Source organism: Delphinus delphis, chromosome 5 (assembly GCF_949987515.2).
Source record: "Delphinus delphis chromosome 5, mDelDel1.2, whole genome shotgun sequence".
Lineage (NCBI taxonomy): Eukaryota > Metazoa > Chordata > Mammalia > Artiodactyla > Delphinidae > Delphinus > Delphinus delphis.
Genome location: NC_082687.1, coordinates 73,422,242 through 73,443,163, shown reverse-complemented (window position 1 = coordinate 73,443,163; position 20,922 = coordinate 73,422,242). Strand labels below are relative to the sequence as shown.

Sequence of the window (20,922 nt, the reverse complement as noted above, 5' to 3'; positions counted from 1 at the left end):
TCAGAAAGTTTTTGAAGAAAACAAGTTCTAAGCCTGAAATTTGAGTGAATACTTATGCTGCCTTATGTCCTCATGCTTTTCAGATTATCTTCAGTGTTCACAATAATTGTTGTTCCTGATGAATTCTCTGAGCCATTAAAAAATTTATTTTTCTTGATTTTGGCAGGCAATCTACACATGCACATACATGAATTAACATTTTGGGAAGATCATTATTAAGCAGTTAGAAAAGTTTCAACTTTTTTTTTTATGTTGTGGGTTTTTTTTTTGTTGTTTGTTTTTTTTATAAATTTATTCATTTATTTATTTTTGGCTGTGTTGGGTCTTTGTTGCGGTGTGTGGGCTTCTCATTGCAGTGGCTTCTCTTGTTGCGGAGCACGGGCTCTAGGCGCATGGGCTTCAGTAGTTGCAGCACATGGGCCCAGTAGTTGTGGCTCACGGGCTTAGTTGCTCCGTGGCATGTGGGATCTTCCCGGACCAGGGCTCGAACCCATGTCCCCTGCATTGGCAGGTGGATTCCCAACCACTGCGCCACCAGGGAAGCCCCAGAAAAGTTTCAACTCTTAAGTGCTTAACCCTCCACTCTTGGAGAAACTTGACTGTTTCTAATGATATAATTTCATTATTTCACCTAAAACTTTAGAAAATATATAAATTATACCTAAACAAGATTTTTGAGTTTTAAGTACACAGCATCAAAAAATAAAAGCAAGAGGGTCACATGAGAGTAGAGACAGATAGATTTACTTTTCTACCACTTTGATGCAAATGTGGAATATATTTTCCTTCTGTATTTCAGCCCTCTAAAGCTCACAGTCAACCCAGATGCAACAGCTAAACTGCTTTATAATTAGTCTTCTATTCTTCCCTCAATTAGAATTCCCAAATACCGAGAAATCTCACCAAATGTTGATCTAATTATCTGATTTAAAAACATCAGTGACAGTATGAATGACTGATTAATATAATTCACATATTGATTGTGAAATGAAAGATGACTCAGTCTCCATCTAGCAGAAGGAAGATGCAGGGTAGTTTTGAGTAGGACACCCTCCTGACCTTCCCCTTCTCAGAGTTCTTATTCTGAAAAGTACATTATGCCATTTTTTTAATCATGCAACCAGCATACAAAATAAAGAATATCTTTTAAATGCCAGAGACCTTTCAGAACAGCTGAATAATACAAATATTTTGATTTTATATAATTTTAAAAGTTACCATATAAATAAATTTGCAAATTAGGGGAAAAATATTTTCTTTTCCTTTACAAAATATAGACCCTGTATACCTAGGGCTCAATGAAACACCTCCATGGAAAGGGTGGCTTAGCATTGTGCATTTGGATATTTAACAGGATGAAAGTTTTACTGTTATTCTGTAAAATTATTCTCTTATCATAGGTATGTTTTATTGGGTATAAAAATCCTTATTTGAAATTTGTTTGAAATTAAAATTTTTTTCTTTTAGAATGGCAGAATTTAGTGACATTTGGGAGCTTTTCAAATATTGTTCCCTGTTGCACACTGAATCAAGTAAAGTCGTATTCCACAAATGTTCAGAAAGAAGGACAGGGATCACAAACTCACAAAATGGAAAAAGTACCATCATTTGATGAAGCAGGTATGTATAAATCTTTTAAAATAGTTTTCTTCTGTATACTGGGATAGTTTGCATAAGATTATTTGTTCCTTGAATGTTTGACAGAACTTACATGTAAAACCATCTGGACTAGTGTTTTCTTGGTGAGGAGTCATTAAACTGCTAACTTAATTTCTTTTAATTTTTCTATTTCTTTTTGACTAAATTTTGGTAAGTTCTGTTTTTTTCTAGCAATTTATCCACTTCAACTAAACTTTTAATTTATTGGCATGAAGTTTATGGTACTCTCTGTATACTTGTAGCAGCATATGTAGTTACACCCTTTTTTCAATTCCTAGTGGTGTTTGTCTTATTTTCTTGATTAATTTTGCCAAAACTTTGTCTGTTTTATTATTTTTCCAAGTAATTTTTTTTACTTTGAATCTATATCATATGTTTGTCTCTTATTTCATTAATTTCCACTCTTACCTTAAATATATTCTCTTTTCTGCTTCCTTTGTATTTACTGTGTTATTCATTTTTAAACTAGCATATCAGTTAGCTATTTTGCTCATTAATTTTGAACCTTTCTTCTTAAAGTAGGAATTTAAGCCATAGTTTTATTGGGTATAAAAATCCTTATTATTAGTTTGTTTGAAATTAAAAAACTTTTTTTCTTTTAGAATGGCAGAATTTAGTGACATTTGGAAGCTTTTCAAATACTGTTCCCTGTTGCACACTGAATCAAGTAAAGTTGTACTTTCTTTTAGTTTTACCTAAAATTTTGCATTATGTGTTTTGAAGCTATGTTGTTAGATGCATACACATGTAGAATTGTTACATAACACTGATGAATTAGACCTTTTATTGTTATGTAACAACTCTTTTTTTTTTTTTTTTAGTGATATCTTCACCAGATTTCATTGGTATTTGCCAATGAAATGGCAAATGGTGTAATTTTTCCTGTCCTTTGGCTTTAACCTTTTTTTGTCCTAATTTGATAATCTTTGTCTTTTAACTGAAAATTTAGTCTGTTTACATTTACTGTAATAATCGATATGTTTGGACATATTTCTGCCCATTGTATCATGTGCTTCCCTGTGCGTTTATTTTTTTTTTTTAATTCCTTTTTTGCCTTCTAAAAAAACCTTTTTTTTCTCATTCCATTATCCCCTCTCCCTCATACACAGAAACAACACACACTTGCTTGGGAGTTATATACTTTATGTCTGTACTAAAGTCTAAAGGTAATTGAAAAGTTTACTTTCCTTCTGAAAAATACAAAGAACTTAGAATGTTTTAACTCTGGTCACCCCCTCCAAACTCACATGTGATTTGTTTGCTAGTATTTTGTGTCTATTCTGCTCTCTTTTCCTTCTGTAAAATAAACATTGCTATTTGTTCAAATTTATCTAAAATCTTTGTTAACCATCTTTTCTTATTTCTCTGCTCTTTCTGTCTGATGTGGAATACATCCTATAGAAATTCCTTTAGGTGAGGATCTTTCATGGTAAACGCACATTTTAATATCTTATTCCACTGTCTTTTGGCTTTCACTGTTGCTGTTGAGAAGTCAGATATTTTGCCTTTGTTTCCATGTCTTTTCTGTTTGTCTGCTTTTTAAATTTGATTAACTGTATTTTGAAAGTCTTTTTCTTTGGTGTAAACTGCAGTTTTACTATGAAGTGACTGGGTGTGTATTTCTTTGCATTTACCCTTCCTGAGATTTGTTGGGCTTCCTGGATCTGAGAATTGGCATTTTTCTATCAATACAATTCTGGAATTCTACGATTCTCTGTCACTGTCCCTTGAAGTATGTATTACCCCCTCTCATTTCTCTTTTATCTTCTTTTGGAACTCTAGTTAGAAATATTTTGGATCTTCTTGCTTTATTTTCCATGTCTCTAAACCTCTCTGACATACTTTGTATTTCTTTATATTTCTGGCCTAGATCCTGGGTTATTTCCTTAGGCCTACCTAGTTCACTAATTCCCTCTTTAGTTGCCTCTAATCTGCTGGTTGGTACATCTGTTGGGTTTTTAATTTTAATGATTATATTTTTCATTTCTAGAAATTACTTCTATTTTTCATCTTGCTTGGTTGGTCTCTTGCGCCTTGCTTATGTTTTCAGACTTCTTTGTTATTAGGCATATTAAACATAGCTATTTTATAATCTGGGACTGAAAATTCTGCTCTCTGAAATCTTTTGGTTCTTACTGTATTATCTTTTTCCTCCATTTCTTGCTCTCATTCATGATGCCCTATCTGTTTTTAAACTGAGAAGTGTTCATTTTCCATGCAGTTTTATATCTTGGAACTATTTGATGTCTCTTATTGAGGATGTGTTCCTGCATAGAGAGTTTGCATTTGCCTCTGTTAGCTGCTGGGGACACAACTTGGGACCACATTAAATTAAAGTCAGCTTAAGATTTTTGGACCACGTTGGTAGCATGAATCCAGACTATAAACTTGTGTGAGCTGCCTTATCCTTAGGATTTTCAGGGGAGTTTTTCTCTTTTCCACTATGTGACACCAGAGTAGGTGCAGGCTTGCTTCCTTGCTATCCCCTTCTCTGTGTGTTTTTTCTAGGTCACAGTAATGCCAGGTGTCTAGCTTTTTTTCTGGGTATCTCCTGTTAGACTCTCCATCTTTAGCAGAACCTAGTTTTATTCTTTGTTCTCCCATGCCACTTGGAGCTGTGGAAGTAGAATCTCAAAGAATGTAAGCTTCAACAGAAATCTTCAGGGAAAAAACTGGCTTTGGTCTGCTCTCTTATTCTACAGAGGTCCTGCTTTCCCTTCATTTTTGCCCTCTTCACATCATTTTGCTAGCTTAGCAATGCATTTGAAGAGTTTTTTTTTTCCTAGTCTGCTGTGCAGCATTAAAAAGAAGTCCTTGGGGCTTCCCTGGTGGCGCAGTGGTTGAGAGTCTGCCTGCCGATGCAGGGGACGCGAGTTCATGCCCCGGTCCAGGAGGATCCTACATGCCACAGAGCGGCTGGGCCCGTGAGCCATGGCCGCTGAGCCTGCGTGTCCGGAGCCTGTGCGCTGCAACAGGAGAGGCCGCAACAGTGAGAGGCCTGCGTACCGCAAAAAAAAAAAAAAAAAAAAAAAGAAGTCCTTTATTTATTCATTTATTCATTAATTTATTCAAGGAGTATTTATTGAGCACTTCTTATATGGCAGCAAATGAGAATGACTCTCTGAGTTTATATTCTCTTTATTACTGAAATAGAAAATTAAGCAAAAAAAGTATAGTAAGTACTGTGATAGAAGAAATACTGTGTGCTGGAGGGGCACCTAACTGAGTCTTGAGTGGTTGAGGAAGGTTTCCATAGGAAATGATATCTAATTAGTGACCTGAAAGTAGGCATTGGTGTGATGAATGGTGGAGAAAAAAGGTAACACTGCAAGTAACTTAGTGTGTCTAGACTAGTGAGTAGAGGATCTCGTGGTGGGGTTGGTAGTTTTGAAAGTACAAGGGGTGAAACTCAAGAGGTAAACAGTAGTCAGATTAGGGTTTTGTTTAGGAGTTTGGGCTGTTTTATAGGCAGTGGGAATCTATTGGAGTATTTTAAGTAGAGGAAGTACTTAATCAGATTTAAGATTTTAGAAAGATAACTAGATGCAGACTGGAAAACAGATTGCAAAGGAGGGAGACTGAAAACAGTAATACAAATGAGGCTGTAGTCTAGGTTAATGTCAATGATTTTTTTAAGGGAGTAGGTGAACGCAAGAGATTTAGGAGCTGAGTAATTAAGACCTGGTGATTGAATTTGGGGGACTGAAAGAGAGAGGGTCAAGTAAAGGACAGTGCATGGTTACTGGATTGGATTGGGTGATTGTGTCGGTGATTTCTAAAATTAAGGGACTTCTCTGGTGGTGTAGTGGTTAAGAATCTGCCTGCCAATGCAGGGGACGTGGGTTGATCCTTGGTCTGGGAAGTTCCCACATGCTGCAGGGCAACTAAGCCTGTGCGCCACAACTACTGAGCCTGTGTTCTAGAGCCTGTGAGCCACAGCTACTGAGCCTGCGTACTGCAACTACTGAAGCCCGTGTGCCTAGAGCCCGTGCTCCGCAACAAGAGAAGCCACCGCAATGAGAAGCCTGCGTACTGCAACGAAGAGTAGCCCCCACTCGCCGCAACTAGAGAAAGCCCGAGCAACGAAGACCCAGCACAGCCAAAAGTAAATAAATAAAATAATTAATCTATCAAAAAATAAAATTAGGAATACCAAAGCTGGAGTATATATTAATGAGAAGGTGAGGATTCATTCTTGGACATCTGAATCATAGGTGCCTCTGGGGCATCTTAGCAGATGACTAGTAAGTAGGCAGTTGGTTATACTACTTTTCTACTGTGAGACATGATCTTTTGGCTGGATTAGTGCAGTAGCCTCTCCCGGGGCTCCTTAATTCCACTCTTACTTTCTCATTATATTTCAGCCAAACCAGTCTCCTTTTGGTTCTTAGAAAATACCAAACTTATTCTTGTTTTAGGGTGTGTGCTCTAGTTGCTTTTTCCTTCCAAGATGCCCTTCTTCATGTGGCTGACCGTTTTGGTCATTTACATCTTTTTAAAAATATAAATAAATAAACTTATTTATTTGCTTAATTAATTAATTTATTTATTTACGGTACGCGGGCCTCTCACTGCTGTGGCCTCTCCCTCTGCGGAGCACAGGCTCCGGACGCGCAGGCTCAGTGGCCATGGCTCATGGGCCCAGCTGCTCTGCAGCATGTGGGATCCTCCCGGACCGGGGCATGACCCCGCGTCCCCTGCATCGGCAGGCGGACTCTCAACCACTGCGCCACCAGGGAAGCCCTATTTTTAAATTTATTTTATTTTTGGCTGCGTTGTTTCTTTGTTGTTGCGCGCCGGCTTTCTCTGGTTGTGGTGAGTGGGGGCTACTCTTCGTTGCGGTGCGCGGGCTTCTCATTGTGGTGGCTTCTCATTGTGGAGCACGGGCTCTAGGCTCGTGGCTTCAGTAGTTGCAACACGCAGGCTCAGTAATTGTGGCTTGTGGGCTCTAGAGCACAGGCTCAGTAGTTGTGGTGCACAGGCTTAGTTGCCCGGCGGCATGTGGGATCTTCCTGGACCAGGGCTTGAACCCATGTACCCTGCATTGGCAGGCGAATTCATAACCACTGCGCCACCAGGGAAGTCCTGGTCATTTACATCTTAAATGACATGTCAGCTCTGCACACCCAGTCAGTCTTTAATATTACACTCATTTTAATTCTCTGTATAGTTAGCACTTATTACTGACTGATATTTTCAGTATCTGCTTTATTTTTCCCGCCATTTACAAGCCTCGTGATAGCAGGAACTTCAGTGCCTAGAGCAGTGGCTTGCCCATAGTAGGGGTTTAATATTTTGTAAATAAGTGAATGCATAGAGTTCTAACCTGGGGATAGAGATTTAGGAGTTATTAGCTACACCCGGGTGGTAACTGAAGTCATGAATGTGTTTGAGACAGTATAGGGAGAGAGTTTAGATTGGGGAGATAAGAGCTAGTACAGAATCCCCAGTGAGTAAGGGACAAGTGGAAGAGGAGGAGCTTGCAAAGAAGACTTGAGGAGGTGCAGTCTGGAGAGGTAAAAGAAAAGCCAAGCAGAGTATGGTGTTAGGAGAAGAGAGTATTTGAAGAAGAATAATAAACATTTCAAGACTGTCTTTCCTATAGTCGGATGTCTTTCACAGGGAAGATTTGACAGATTCCTTGAGAAACCTGTGTTTATGTTTATGATGCCTGTTTTTCATCCTTTTCCCTAAGCCTCATCTTCTTTTGGGCTTACTACGCAGTTTTAGCCAGTTTCTTCTCTTTTCCTTGTGGTGATGGAGAGCTGCTGGGGTAAATATTGATTGAGAGTTTGATATTAGAGGATGAAGGAATGGAGGGTGTCATGAGTTCCTAAGTTCCAGAAATAAGCATATTTATTAGAACATTGAAATGGGAGAAGAAACAGATGATGAAATAATATAATTAAAGGTAAAACATGTTTTAATGCTTTTCTGAGATGAACATCGACTCAGGCAAAAATATTTAATGTTGGTTCCACTATACAGAAGGCTTGAAATTGAAATCTGTGACTAGGTTTCTTTTTTCTCTGCTGACTGAAATTAAGATGTTAGTTTATTTTATTATATTCGGAGTACATTGTTTATTGATTGTTTTATTTTGGGCTCAAGTTTTCAGAATTTGCTTAGGCCAAATTAGACCTTGTTAACCATCAGATAGACAGCAAGTAATTGCTTGATTGAAAGATAATTTGTATATTTAAGAGTTTGAGATCGACTTCTGAATAATTCAGATCACATGATAAAGTCAGAAACAGCTCATTAAGAGGCAGAGACTTGCTAAGGAATCCTTAAGTTTTTAAGGAGCATTCAAATGTTTTAAATTTTAGTAAAATCAGTTTTAATTTTGCTAATGACAGCAGATGTGTGGCAAACAGCCAGGGCTTGAGCTTAAAACAAACTTCTAGAGATATTCATGGATAGAATGTCTGGTTACTTATTGAAATCATAAAGATTCTACTCCAGTGATCCAGTGTAAGTTTATTAAGATGGTGGTGTGCAAAAAAAGTATTCATACATGTGTTTGAGCCATTTACTAGCACTCCTTGTTTGTGATTCTTTTTTGCTGCACTGGGTGGCTTGTGGGATCTCAGTTCCCCAACCAGGGATTGAACCTGGGCCATGTCAGTGAAAGCCCAGAATCCTAACCACTAGGCAACCAGGAACCTCCCTGTGATTCGTAACACTATATAATTAGTAACGTCTAGACAGTTTGTGGTGAGAAGAATATCCAGAAGTATCAGTTTTAGGGCTTCCCTGGTGGCGCAGTGGTTGAGAGTCCGCCTGCCGATGCAGGGGACGTGGGTTCGTGCCCCGGTCCGGGAAGATCCCACATGCCGTGGAGTGGCTGGGCCCATGAGCCATGGCCGCTGAGCCTGCACGTCTGGAGTCTGTGCTCTGCAATGGGAGAGGCCACAACAGTGAGAGGCCCGCATACCGCAAAAAAAAAAAGTATCAATTTTAGAGCAACTTATTTTATGTGATTTGTTTGAATGACTTTGATCATTGTAGAGAGGAGGGTTGTCTGTGAAACTTTAGACAGTAGATTTCAGTTGTTCAGACACTAGGTGAGTGTTGAAAGTTTATTATTCTACCACTCTGTCCCTTCACTTTTCTCTGCCCAGGGCTGTATTCCCCAAAACAAAATTTTTAAGTAATTGATATATAGATTCTATAGATAAAGATACTTTAGAATTAGTTTGCTGTGTAGGTAGACAAAAATAAAATATCAGTTATTTAACTGATCAATGTCAAATGTTATAAGCCATAGTTATTAATTAATTAAATAGAAGTGTTTTTAAGCCTTTTTTTTTTTTTTTTTTTTTTTACTACTATGCCATCATAACCTACTTAGGATCTGATGAATAGTTAAAATAAAGCCTTTTGGGATTTTCTGCACATTTTGGTTATCAAAACATACCATGCAGGAAGCAACCTAAGTGTCCATCAACAAGTTGAATGGATAAAGAAGGTGTGGCACATATATACAATGGAATATTACTCAGCCATAAAAAAACGAAATTGAGTTATTTGTAGTGAGGTGGATGGACCTAGAGTCTGTCATACAGAGTGAAGTAAGTCAGAAAGAGAAAAACAAATACCGTATGTTAACACACATATGGAATCTGAAAAAAAAAATGGTTCTGATGAACGTAGGGGCAGGACAGGAATAGAGACACAGACAGGGGCAGGACAGAATAGAGACACAGATGTAGAGAATGGACTTGAGGAGTACTCATATTTTGAAACACAAACTGGCAGAAATAAAAGCAGAACAAGGAAATCTGGGAAAGAACCAACTATAGAGCTTACGAATAAAAGTGTGATCACTAAAGTAAGAATTTAATAGATTAAATAGCCATAGTCAAGTAGAGAATTAGTAAATTGAAATTCACCCTGAATGAGCATAGGAAAGCAAAAAGATTTTCCAAGAAAATGAAAGAGCTTTAAAAAGGCATGAAGCTCTAGCCTATATTTAATAGGCATTTCAGAGAGAGAGAATAGAGAAATGGTGTAGAAATTATATATAAAGAGATAATGGATAAGAATTTTTCAGAATTTGAGAAAAACAAGGATCTTCAGATCAAAAATACACTTTTAGTACTAAACAGGGTAAATGAAAAGAAACCCATAGATTTCAAAACTGAAACAAGAAACAACCCAACTTAAAAGTTGCCAAAGAGAAAGTCAGCTTGCTATCAGTACAATTGTTGCTCTCTTGAAGTAGACTTTTTATCTGCAACAATATGCAGAAAATAAGGGAGGAGTGATTTGGAGTAATAGCCATGAAAGGGTAAGAGGAAAAATAAATGTTACCCTAGAATTTTATACTTGTCTAAATAATCATTCTAGAGGGAAGGCAAAATAAAAACATTTCACATATATAAAGATGACTATCATTTACTACTAACCTACCCACATTAAAAAAAAACTATTCAAATATGTATTTCCATAAGATGCAGAGTAAACTCAGGGAAAGAAGCGTTGGGATATAAAAGGGACAGTGAAAAGCAAGAAGTGGATAAAATGTGTTGGAAAGTTAATTATTGATAGTAAAAATCATAAACATTTTATACTAAATGCTACAATTTTAGTCAAGAGTAATAAGATAGAAGAAGTTTTCAGTGGTTAAAGGTTTTTTTCTTGTTCAGAGGAAGGTAGAGATGGGGAATAACAGATGGTTAGAAAGATTTATAGGAAAGTTATGTATGTTAAATTGCTAAATGGAATCATGAAAACAGTAGAACTATAATCTTATAAATTTGAAACCAGCATGGGCGTGGGGTGAGAGGAGGATATAGAAAACTTTATAAATCTAACAGATGGCAAGAAAGGCAAAAGAAAAATAAAAGCAAAGGAAAAAAAGGATGGTAAACCGAAGTCAGACGATAAGGTGGCAGAAGTCTAAATCAGGTAACCAAGTAGTCAGTCAGCTTTCATGGTGTTGCCTATCATTTATATATACTCATATTCTAAATATGTAGAAATGGTTCATTTCCATTTATTTCATCATTTCCACCTCTATATAAAATAAAATCAATATTTCCTTGATTCCATCCTCTTTTCCAGCTCTTAACTAAAGTCCAGATATTGCTTTCACTTCCTCATCTCCCATTCTCACCTCAACCTGTTGCTCTGTCCCTACTCTTCCTGCTGAAACTGCTGTTGTCAGAAGGTTGCCAGTGATCTTCATGTTGCTGATCCAGTTTTCACTTCTATCCTCTTTTCCCAAAAATACACAAATATCTACTTATAAATCAATTATTATTTTAAACATAGAGGTAATGTAGGAAAGTGGTTAAGAGAGGAGACTAATCGAAATGACTTGGGTTTCAATCCTGACTGTGCTTCCATGTTTAAAATACTAGCTGTGTGACTTTGAGGGAAGTTCCAAAACTTCCTGAATAAGATGAAGATAATAATAGTACTTACCTCAGAGCAGTTTTGTGAGGATTAAATGAAATAATGCAGGTAAAACATATAGTGTACTGTATGTGGCACATGGCACATACTTAGTAAATGTTAGCTATTGTTAATAAGCTCCAAAATGTTATATTATTGAATGAAGATATGATAAAAGGTTTTAAGGGTGAGATTTTTATTACAAAATATTTGATACATATAAAAGAATACATGCTATGTATATGTAAGTTAGAAAGCATAATAAAATCAACGCCTGGGAATTTACCACCTAACCTGAAAACCTTGCATTCTTCTTTTTAAAACCTTTTTATTTTATTTATTTATTTATTGTTTATTTGCAAGCTGCATGCGGGCTTCCTCTAGTTGTGGGGAGCGGGGACTACTCTTCATTGCGGTATGCGGGCTTCTCATTGCGGTGACCTCTCTTGTTGCAGAGCACGGGCTCTAGGCATGTGGGCTTCAGTAGTTGTGGCACACGGGCTCAGTAATTGTGGCTCGTGGGGTCTAGAGCGCAGGCTCAGTAGTTGTGGTGCACGGGTTTAGTTGCTCCGCAGCATGTGGGATCTTCCCGGACCAGGGCTCGAACCCGTGTCCCCTGCATTGGCAGGTGGATTCTTTTTTTTCTTTTTTTCTTTTTTTTTTTTTTTTTGAGGTACGCGGGCCTCTCACTGTTGTGGCCTCTCCCGTTGCGTAGCACAGGCTCCGGATGCGCAGGCTCAGTGGCCATGGCTCACAGGCCCAGCCACTCCGCGGCATGTGGGATCTTCCCGGACGGGGGCACGAACCCGTGTCCCCTGCATCGGCAGGCGAACTCTCAACCACTGCGCCACCAGGGAAGCCCGAGGCTATCATCTCTTCATATGTTTATTGGTTATTTGTATTTCCTTTCCTGTGCAAGTTTGTTCTTGTCTTCTGCCCTTATTTTTTCTAATGGGTTGTCTTTTTGTTAATAGATCTGGAGGAATTCTTAAATATTCTTGATAGTTATCCTTTGTTGATTATATTTGCTGGATATATCTTCTCCTATTTAAGTCATGAATTTACCTGGAATTGGTTGTTTATGGTGTGAGGTAGATTACAGTTTTCTTTCATTAAATTTTTTGGAGGGGAGGGAGTTGTACAGTTGTTCCAATAACCACTTAATCGTCATCCTTTCTTCATTGAATAGTATCTATAGAACAGTTTTGGGTGGAAGAATCGACAGCATGTGCCCTTGTTTTAAAGTGATGCATCTAAATTTTCACGCAATATTTGTTATAGGTTTGCTTTACCCTTTAAGGAAGTTCCTTTTTGTCCTAATTTTCTTAAAAAGGTTTGAAACTTGTATGGGTGCTGAATTTTATTAAATGCTCTTTGTTTAGCTCCTGAAATGATTCTATAGTTTTTCTCCTTCAATCTGTTAATGAGGGGAATTAATAGCTTTTCTAATGTTTAACTACTCTTTCATTCCTAGGATAAATCCAACTTGGTCTGTGATAATATTATCTTTTTTTTTTTTTTGGTGGTACACGGGCCTCTCACTGTTGTGGTCTCTCCCCTTGCGGAGCACAGGCTCCGGATGCGCAGGCTCAGCGGCCATGGCTCATGGGCCTAGCCGCTCCGCAGCATGTGGGATCTTCCCGGACCAGGGCACGAACCCATGTCCCCTGCATCGGCAGGCAGACTCTCAACCACTGCGCCACCAGGGAAGCCCATGTGATAATATTATCTTTTTTATACATTGCCAGATTGTCAGCTAATATTAATTAAGTTTATAGGTTTGTATGAAAACAACTGCTTAATATCTTTTTAAAAATGAACTTTACAGCAGAGAATATTGGTGCAGAACTGAAAGCTCCACTTATTAAGCAAGAACCTCTCCAAGTAAGAGGTAAATATATTTTATTCTATTTTTTATTATAATGGTGTTTTGAATTAACTATATAAAGTTAGTTTATATAGAGCTCTTTATAGTTATAAGGGAATGTTCATTTTTCTTTAAATATATTGACCATAACGATTTATTCTATTTATAAACTAATTTTCTACTGAAGTTTACTTTGCATTTTAATCATAAATTTTATGCAAGTTCTTTTTTCAAAAGCCCAAAGAAAGGAGTAATGGCAAATAAAAATCATCAATTGCTTTATCATTTTTAGAAAAGTAATGTGATTAATAAAGAAAAAGAGGCCAACACCTACAGCTTGTTCAAATCCAGGTAGAGTTTGGACATTCTTGTCTGATTTCCTTTTCTGGGAGTGATTGAGTGATGAAGGAATTCTTGTTTGCAGCTCTCTTCTTTATAACGCGCTATGGCTTCCATCTCCAAAGTAGCATGTTTCATGGAGGTACTAATTCTGTGATTAGGAGCACCATGGCTTTGGTGTCAGATAAAAGTGGATTCAATTTGTAACTTCAGGACATACTAGCTGTATGACTTTGGGCAGTTTACTTTATTTCTCTGAGCCTTAGTTTCCTCCCTATAAGATTGTGCTAAAAATGGGACTTCTTTTCTAGGATAACTTTGGAGATGATAGTGTACAGTCACAATTAAGACTACTTAATGTTGTCTTATCATCAGTAATCTGGGCTAGGACAGGCCAACAGGGATTTCTAGCTACTTTGAAGAAATTATTAAAAAGTAATGTAAAAAAAAAACCTAATCTTTTTGAAGAGCAATGTAATTCTCCTCTCTGATCCTGAGAAGTGTATTTGGACTTAGAATTTTAGGATTTTTAGAGTAAGGTAGTTTAGAGAAACTCATGCAAAAAGAAACCTGAACTTCTTTATATACTTTTTTTCAAATAAGGTTTTGGTTTTTATATTGAACTTTATTTTTGAAATGTTCTTGTTAACTATTATTTGTGCCTTTGATTTTAATAGTTCGTGTGTTATTTTAAGATTCTTTTTACCTACTGTAGTGATGGATAATTTTAGTCTTAATTTATTCTTTCAACTTGTAAGTACAATAGAAAACTCAATAGTTACTAGACATTAGAATAGAATATGAAGTGGCTAGGTAACAATTTTCAGAGGTTTGCTTATGTTATTTGTGTTTTGTGACCAAAAGTCTCACTATAAAAATGAACAGACCAATGTTGACTGTAATTTTTAATTCATAGACTATAATTGATGCCGAATTGGTATTTTATTTTATTATTGATGTCTCTGGCCTTTTTATGAACAGGTTGATACTTGATAACAGGAAAAATTTAGAAGGCAGTATTTTACCTATAGTCTATAATTAACTTCCTATAATCTTTAACTGATAAAAATGTTCCTTATAGTTACTTCATCTTCGTTACATTATGTGAAATTGCCCAATGACTTTCAGACTTTTTTGACTGCAACCCACTTCAGAAATACTAATGATCTAGTATATATATAGATTACTATATGTAACTGAAACAAGTTTTCACAAAAAGTGCTTGTTCTTCATTATGTGCAGTATTCTTTGATTACTTTCTATTTTCATTTTTTATAAAATGCTGGTTTCACCAGTGTTTGTAAAACACCGAACCAATGTCTAATTTTTTATTGAAACTTCAGTTCATTTTCATTTAGACCCTAAGCAATTTAAATTGTACTGGTACGATTTAAACAGACCAGTAATACCTATATAAGGTATCCTTTAGACAAAGGGTTGACATTTTGTCATCAGTTACTGATGAACTATGGAGATAAAGCTGGGTGGGTACAAGTGTAATTCTGTCCTGTTCTGTACTTGGAGTAAACTTCTTTTTTTCTGACGCCATTCAGTGCATCACGAAAAACAGTTTTCTATGGAATTTATTAGTGAATCCACTTAAAACTCAGCATATGTTCATCTTCAAATGTGACTTCCAACGTACATATTTAGTATGTTTTCCTATATTTTTGGTTTTAGTCAAAGCAGTCCTTAAAAAGAGGGAATATGGACCAAAGTACACTCAGAATAATTTCATCACTGGAGTCAGAGCAATGAATGAGTTCTGCCTCAAATCCAGGTACAGTAATTTTTTAAAAATGGGGTAGTTCTATCTAAATCTAAATAACCAGTTATTTCCTAGAATTTGTTAACCCGCTAATATCCATGTGGAAACTTTACCATGGCTCCTTCCTAAATTGAAGAAGTATTTTTATTCAGTTAAAAAAATGTTACAATTTTGGGGCTTCCCTGGTGGCGCAGTGGTTGAGAGTCCGCCTGCCGATGCAGCGGACGCGGGTTCGTGCCCCGGTCTGGGAAGATCCCACATGCTGCGGAGCGGCTGGGCCCGTGAGCCATGGCCGCTGGGCCTGTGCGTCCGGAGCCTGTGCTCCGCAATGGGAGAGGCCACAACAGTGAGAGGACCGCGTACCGTGAAAAAAAAAAAAAAGTTACAATTTTTAGCTTACTAAACTGAAGGCTGCTCCAGCACGAGCAGTTCCAGTGTTTCTTGGTTCCTTTAACTCAAAAAGGTAGGTTCTTCAATATCTTTGTGTCACACAAGAACCTTAGGAGTTTATTGTTATGTTAATATGTAGTAAAATTATCGATAAGTTTATTTGCATATTTGTATAACTTTAAAATTTTGGTTTTTTTGGTAAAGCAGTTTTATTATGTTTATGTTCACACTCCAGCTGTGATTCACGTTGAGTATAAATTATTTTCCTTCTCTCTGGTATCTTGTTATTAATTTTCTTGTAATTAAAGAGATTTAGTGAGGTATTTTCCACAAATTTAAACTTTTCCCCCTCTTTTGTGTGTTTACCTAGAAAAACCATATTTATGTGCAAGATATCTTGGTAATTTTGACATCAGATGATCTAGCCTCCCTCACCCCACCCCACCCCCAGCCCATGGTCATATGATCTATGGTATAATATCAAGAAATAAGGATTCCTGTAATCAGTTTTATAACTTCCATAACTATTGAAACAACAACCAATTATAATAATGATAAAAAACTATATTCTGTTTCACATACAACAATTTTGTGAGTTAAGTAGGTTAAGTATTGCTATCTCCACATCATAGGCCAGGGAACATAATAAAGAGTGATGATGTAGCTTACTTAGTGAGTCAGTGACAGAGAGGGAACCAGAATATATATCTTTCGTTACTTGGTACAGACTTTTTTTTTTCTTTTTGTTTTTTGCGGTACGTGGGCCTCTTATGGCCTCTCCCGTTGCGGAGCACAGGCTCCGGACGCGCAGGCTCAGCGGCCATGGCTCACGGGCCCAGCCGCTCCGCAGCATGTGGGATCTTCCTGGACCGGGGCACGAACCCGTGTCCCCTGCATCGGCAGGCGGACTCTCAACCACTGCGCCACCAGGGAAGCCCCAGACTTTTTTTTGATGTGTGATAGTTGATTGTTAAACTTACTTTATTTTATTTTTACTTTTTATTTATTTATTTTTTGACTGCGCCACACAGCTTACAGGATCTTATCCCTGACCAGGGATTGAACCCAGGCCACGGCAGTGAGAGCCTGGAATCCTAACTATTAGGCCACCAGGATACGCCCCAAATTTTTATTTATAGGTCTTTTCGTTGCTATTACAAACTTTCCTTAGGAAGACCAATGATCAAATTTAGTATCACTATTTAGCAGTGACTTGATGAATGTATTAACCTTTCAGAATTTAAGAGAAAGGAAAATAATTAAATAGCATGAAATTGACACATATTCTTTATAACTTGGTATCTATGAATGATATTACCACTTAGTATTAATCTGGATATAAACAAATGACTGTAAATTTTAAATTTAAATTCTTAAATAGAGGGATAATACTCTAATCCATGTTCTTTCCACTTTTCACTTTCTTTCTTCATACATCAGACATTGCAATGGTGTGTCCCTAGCAGATAAAATGCAAGCACTAATAAAGGAATTGACTCTCTACATATTATGTTATGGTATCTATATTGAGCATCAAGAATAATTCTTAGTGTTTCAGCTGTCTCTAAGTCACTTTTGTGTACAAAATGTCATCTTTAAACTGCTTTTTATAGGCTATACAGATTTAGCTATTAAAATGAGGATCAGTGTAGTGGCTTTTATCTGCCCTTAATCCTTTTAAGTACATGAACCATATGAACCTTGTCTGAATAAATTCAACATATTTCTTTCTTCAGTGATCTAGAACAACTTCGAAAAATCAGACGACGAAGTCCTCATGAAGATACCGAGTCCTTTACTGTATACTTGAGATCAGATGTGGAGGCAAAGTAAGAATATAGTTCTTTTAGAATAAAAATACAAGCTGAATTTGGGATTAATAAAAATGTATTTTAGACAGACTTAGAATTTTTAAAATGACATGTTTTAAAAGCAGAATATTTTTACATTTCTAAATTTATCTGAGAGTTACTAGTATGTACTAGTTAGCAAAAAAAGTCATAATTTATGAGAAAACTTGCTGTTGAATTCACTCATACTGTTTAGATTTAATTTAGAAAAATTTAAGTGCTTTATATTTTTCCTAAAGGACCTTATGCTTTGTTGTTAAATTCTCATATAGTTTTAGTTATCTAGATTTAAATATGATTATAATAAAGTCATTAAAATTGTCATTGTTGGTGGTCGTGTGTACATAGATCTTTGGAAGTTTGGGGAAGCCCTGAAGCTCTTGCCAGAGAGAAAAAACTTCGTAAGGAAGCAGAAATAGAATATAGAGAAAGTAAGTATATTAAATTTACAGCTGAGTTAACTGAAAAGCAACTTGTAAGTAAGACTTGTGCCTATAATAACTATGCCCTCCCTAGTGGTTGCCCACCTCTTGGCTTTGGCTTTGTTGCTTCTAGCAAATACCAGTTTTCATTTTGGGATTCAATTATTTTATAAAAACAGTATTATTTGTTTTCTCCTCTATAGCTTTTTAAAGATCATGAGAGCAAGCAAAGGTAGTTCGTGGTTTCTATAAGATATATGAATATTAAAACTTAGGGTCTGATTTGAAGATTGTACCTGTTTAAAGGTAAATCCTAGTTTCTAAGGGGTTTTGGCCTCTCAGAAGAAGCAAACAGCTGTTGCGCATCTTTATATTCACAGATATGCTAAGGAGAGCTGCACTTAAATCCACAGGAATGAAATGTTTAGTTTCTTTTTTTAAAATTTGTTTTTCAGTGAGGTAACATTGGTTTATAACATATATTTCATGTGTACAACATTATATTTCTACTTCTGTTTACCCTACAGTGTGATCACCACCAAAAATTTAGTTTTCATCTGTTACTGTACAGTTGATCCGTTTTACCCATTTCACCCTCAAGTAACCACTACTGTTTTCTGTATCTACATTTTTGGTTTGCTTTGGATTGTTCATTTATTTCATTTGTTTGTTTGTTTTTTATATTCCACATATGAGTGAAATCATATGGTATTTACATCTCTCCATCTGACTTGTCTCACTTAGCAGATGGTAAGAGTTCGCCTTTTTTTATGACTGAGTAGTATTCCATTGAGTAAAAATACCACATCTTTATCCATTCATCTGTTGTTGGGGGCTTAGGTTGTTTCCATATCTTGGGTATTGAAAATAAATGCTACAATGAACATAGAGGTGCGTATATCTTTTCTAATTAGTGTTTTCATATTCTTTGGATTAAATACCCAAAAATGGGATAGCTGGATCATATGGTAATTTTATTCTTAATTTTTTGAGGAATCTCCGTACTGTTTTCCTTAGTAAGCTGCACTAATTTGCATTCCCATCAACAGTGCATATGGTTTTCCTTTTCTCCACATCCTCACCAACACTTGTTTTTTCTTACCTTTTTGATACTAGCCATTCGAACAGGTGTGAGGTGATGTCTCATTGTGTTTTGATTTACATTTCCCTAATAATTAGTGATGTTGAACATCTTTTCATATTCTGTTGGCCATCTGTATGAAAAAATGTCTTTGGAAAAAATGCCTATTCAGCTCCCCTGCTTTTTTTTTTTTTTTTTTTTTTGCGGTATGTAGGCCTCTCACTGCTGTGGCCTCTCCCGTTGCGGAGCACAGGCTCCGGACGCGTAGGCTCAGCGGCCATGGCTCACAGGCCTAGCCGCTCCGTGGCATGTGGGATCTTCCCGGACCGGGGCACGAACCCGTGTCCCCTGCATCGGCAGGAGGACTCTCAACCACTGCGCCACCAGGGAAGCCCTCCCCTGCATTTTTTAATTGGGTTCTTTTTGTTGTTGTTGTTTAATTGGGTTGTCTGTATTTTTTGGATATTAACCCCTTATCAGATATTTCATTTCTTTTCCCATTCATTAAGTTCGTTGTCTTTTCATTTTGTTGATGGTTTTTTTTGCTGCATAGGAGCTTTTTAGTTTGATGTAGTCCTGTTGGTTTATTTTTGCTTTTGTTTCCCTTACCTGAGGAGGTATAGCTAGAAAGATAGTGTGAAGACCGATGTCAGAGTGTACTGCTGCTTATGTTTTCTTCTAGGAGTTTTATGGTTTCAGGCCTTACATTGAGGTCTTTAATCCGTTTTGTGTTGATTTTTGTTTAAGGTGTGAGATAATGGCCTAGTTTCATCTTTTTGCATGTAACTGTCCCATTGTCCCAATTTTCCCAACTAATGAGTTGAAGAGACTGTCCTTCTTCCATTGTATGATGTTTGCTCCTTTGTCATAAATTAATTGTCCATATATGTGTGGGTTTCTTTCTGGGCTCTAAATTCTGTTCCACTGAAGTATGTCTCGTTTTCTGCCAATACCATGCTGTTTTGATCACTATGGCTTTGTAATTTAGTTTGAAATCAGGGCATGTGATACCTCCAGCTTTATTCTTTTCTCTCAGTATTGCTTTGGCTATTTGGGGTCTTTTGTGGTTTCATAAAACTTTTAGAATTTTTTGGTTCTATTTCTGTGAAAAATGTCCTTGGGGTTTTGATAGGGATGTGTTGAGTCTGTAGCTGAAATGTATTTTTTTTTTTTAATTGGGGTATAGTTGTTTTACAATGTTGTGTTAGTTTCTACTGTACAGCAAAGTGAAGTAGAGTTCCCTGTGCTATACAGCAGGTTCTCATTAGTTATTTTATACATATTAGTGTATATATGTCAATCCCAATCTCCCAATTCATCTCATCCCTCCTTTTCCCCCTTGGTGTCCATACATTTGTTCTCTATGTGTGTCTCTATTTCTGCCTTGCAAACAGGTTCATCTGTACCATTTTTCTAGATTCTACATATATGCATTCATATACAATATTTGTTTTTCTCTTTCCGACTTACTTCACTCTGTATGACAGTCTCTAGGTCCATTCACATCTCTACAAATGACCCGGTTTCATTCCTTTTTATGGCTGAGTAATATTCCATTGTATATATGTACCATATCTTCTTTATCCATTCGTCTATCAATGGGCATTTAGGTTGTTTCCATGACCTGGCTATTGTAAATAGTGCCACAATGAACATTGGGGTGCATGTTTCTTTTTTTTTTTTAATAAATTTATTTATTTTATTTATTTGTTTTTGGCTCCTTTGGGTCTTGGTTGTGGTGCATGGGCTTCTCATTGCAGTGGCTTCTCTTGTTGCCAAGCATGGGCTGTAGGCACATGGGCTCAGTAGTTGTGGCTCGTGGGCTCTAGAGCACAGGCTCAGTAGTTGTGGCACACAGGCTTAGTTGCTCCATGGCATGTGGGATCTTCCTGGACCAGGGTTCGAACCCATGTCCCCTGCATTGGCAGGTGGATTCTTAACCAGTGCGCATCGGCAGGCGGACTCTCAACCACTGTGCCACCAGGGAAGCCCTATTTTTAGTTTTTTTAAGGAACCTCCATACTGTTCTCCATAGCGGTTGTATCAATTTACATTCCACCAACAGTGCAAGAGGGTTCCCTTTTCTCTGCACCCTCTCCTGTAGCTGAAATGTTTACTTTTTCTTTTTTTTGGCTGCACTGCAC

At 37.0% G+C, this 20,922-nt stretch overlaps 1 protein-coding gene across 1 annotated transcript in view; it reads left to right on the top strand.

Annotated features, from left to right (window-relative positions):
* SLC30A9 (solute carrier family 30 member 9) overlaps positions 1–20,922 on the top strand; it is a 75,396-nt gene that overhangs the window by 9,860 nt on the left and 44,614 nt on the right. The window contains exons 2-6 of the mRNA XM_060012633.1: positions 1,468–1,620; positions 12,890–12,952; positions 14,948–15,047; positions 17,162–17,254; positions 17,624–17,706. Coding sequence (XP_059868616.1) covers positions 1,468–1,620; positions 12,890–12,952; positions 14,948–15,047; positions 17,162–17,254; positions 17,624–17,706 — 492 coding nt within the window. The remainder of the gene's footprint in view (positions 1–1,467; positions 1,621–12,889; positions 12,953–14,947; positions 15,048–17,161; positions 17,255–17,623; positions 17,707–20,922) is intronic.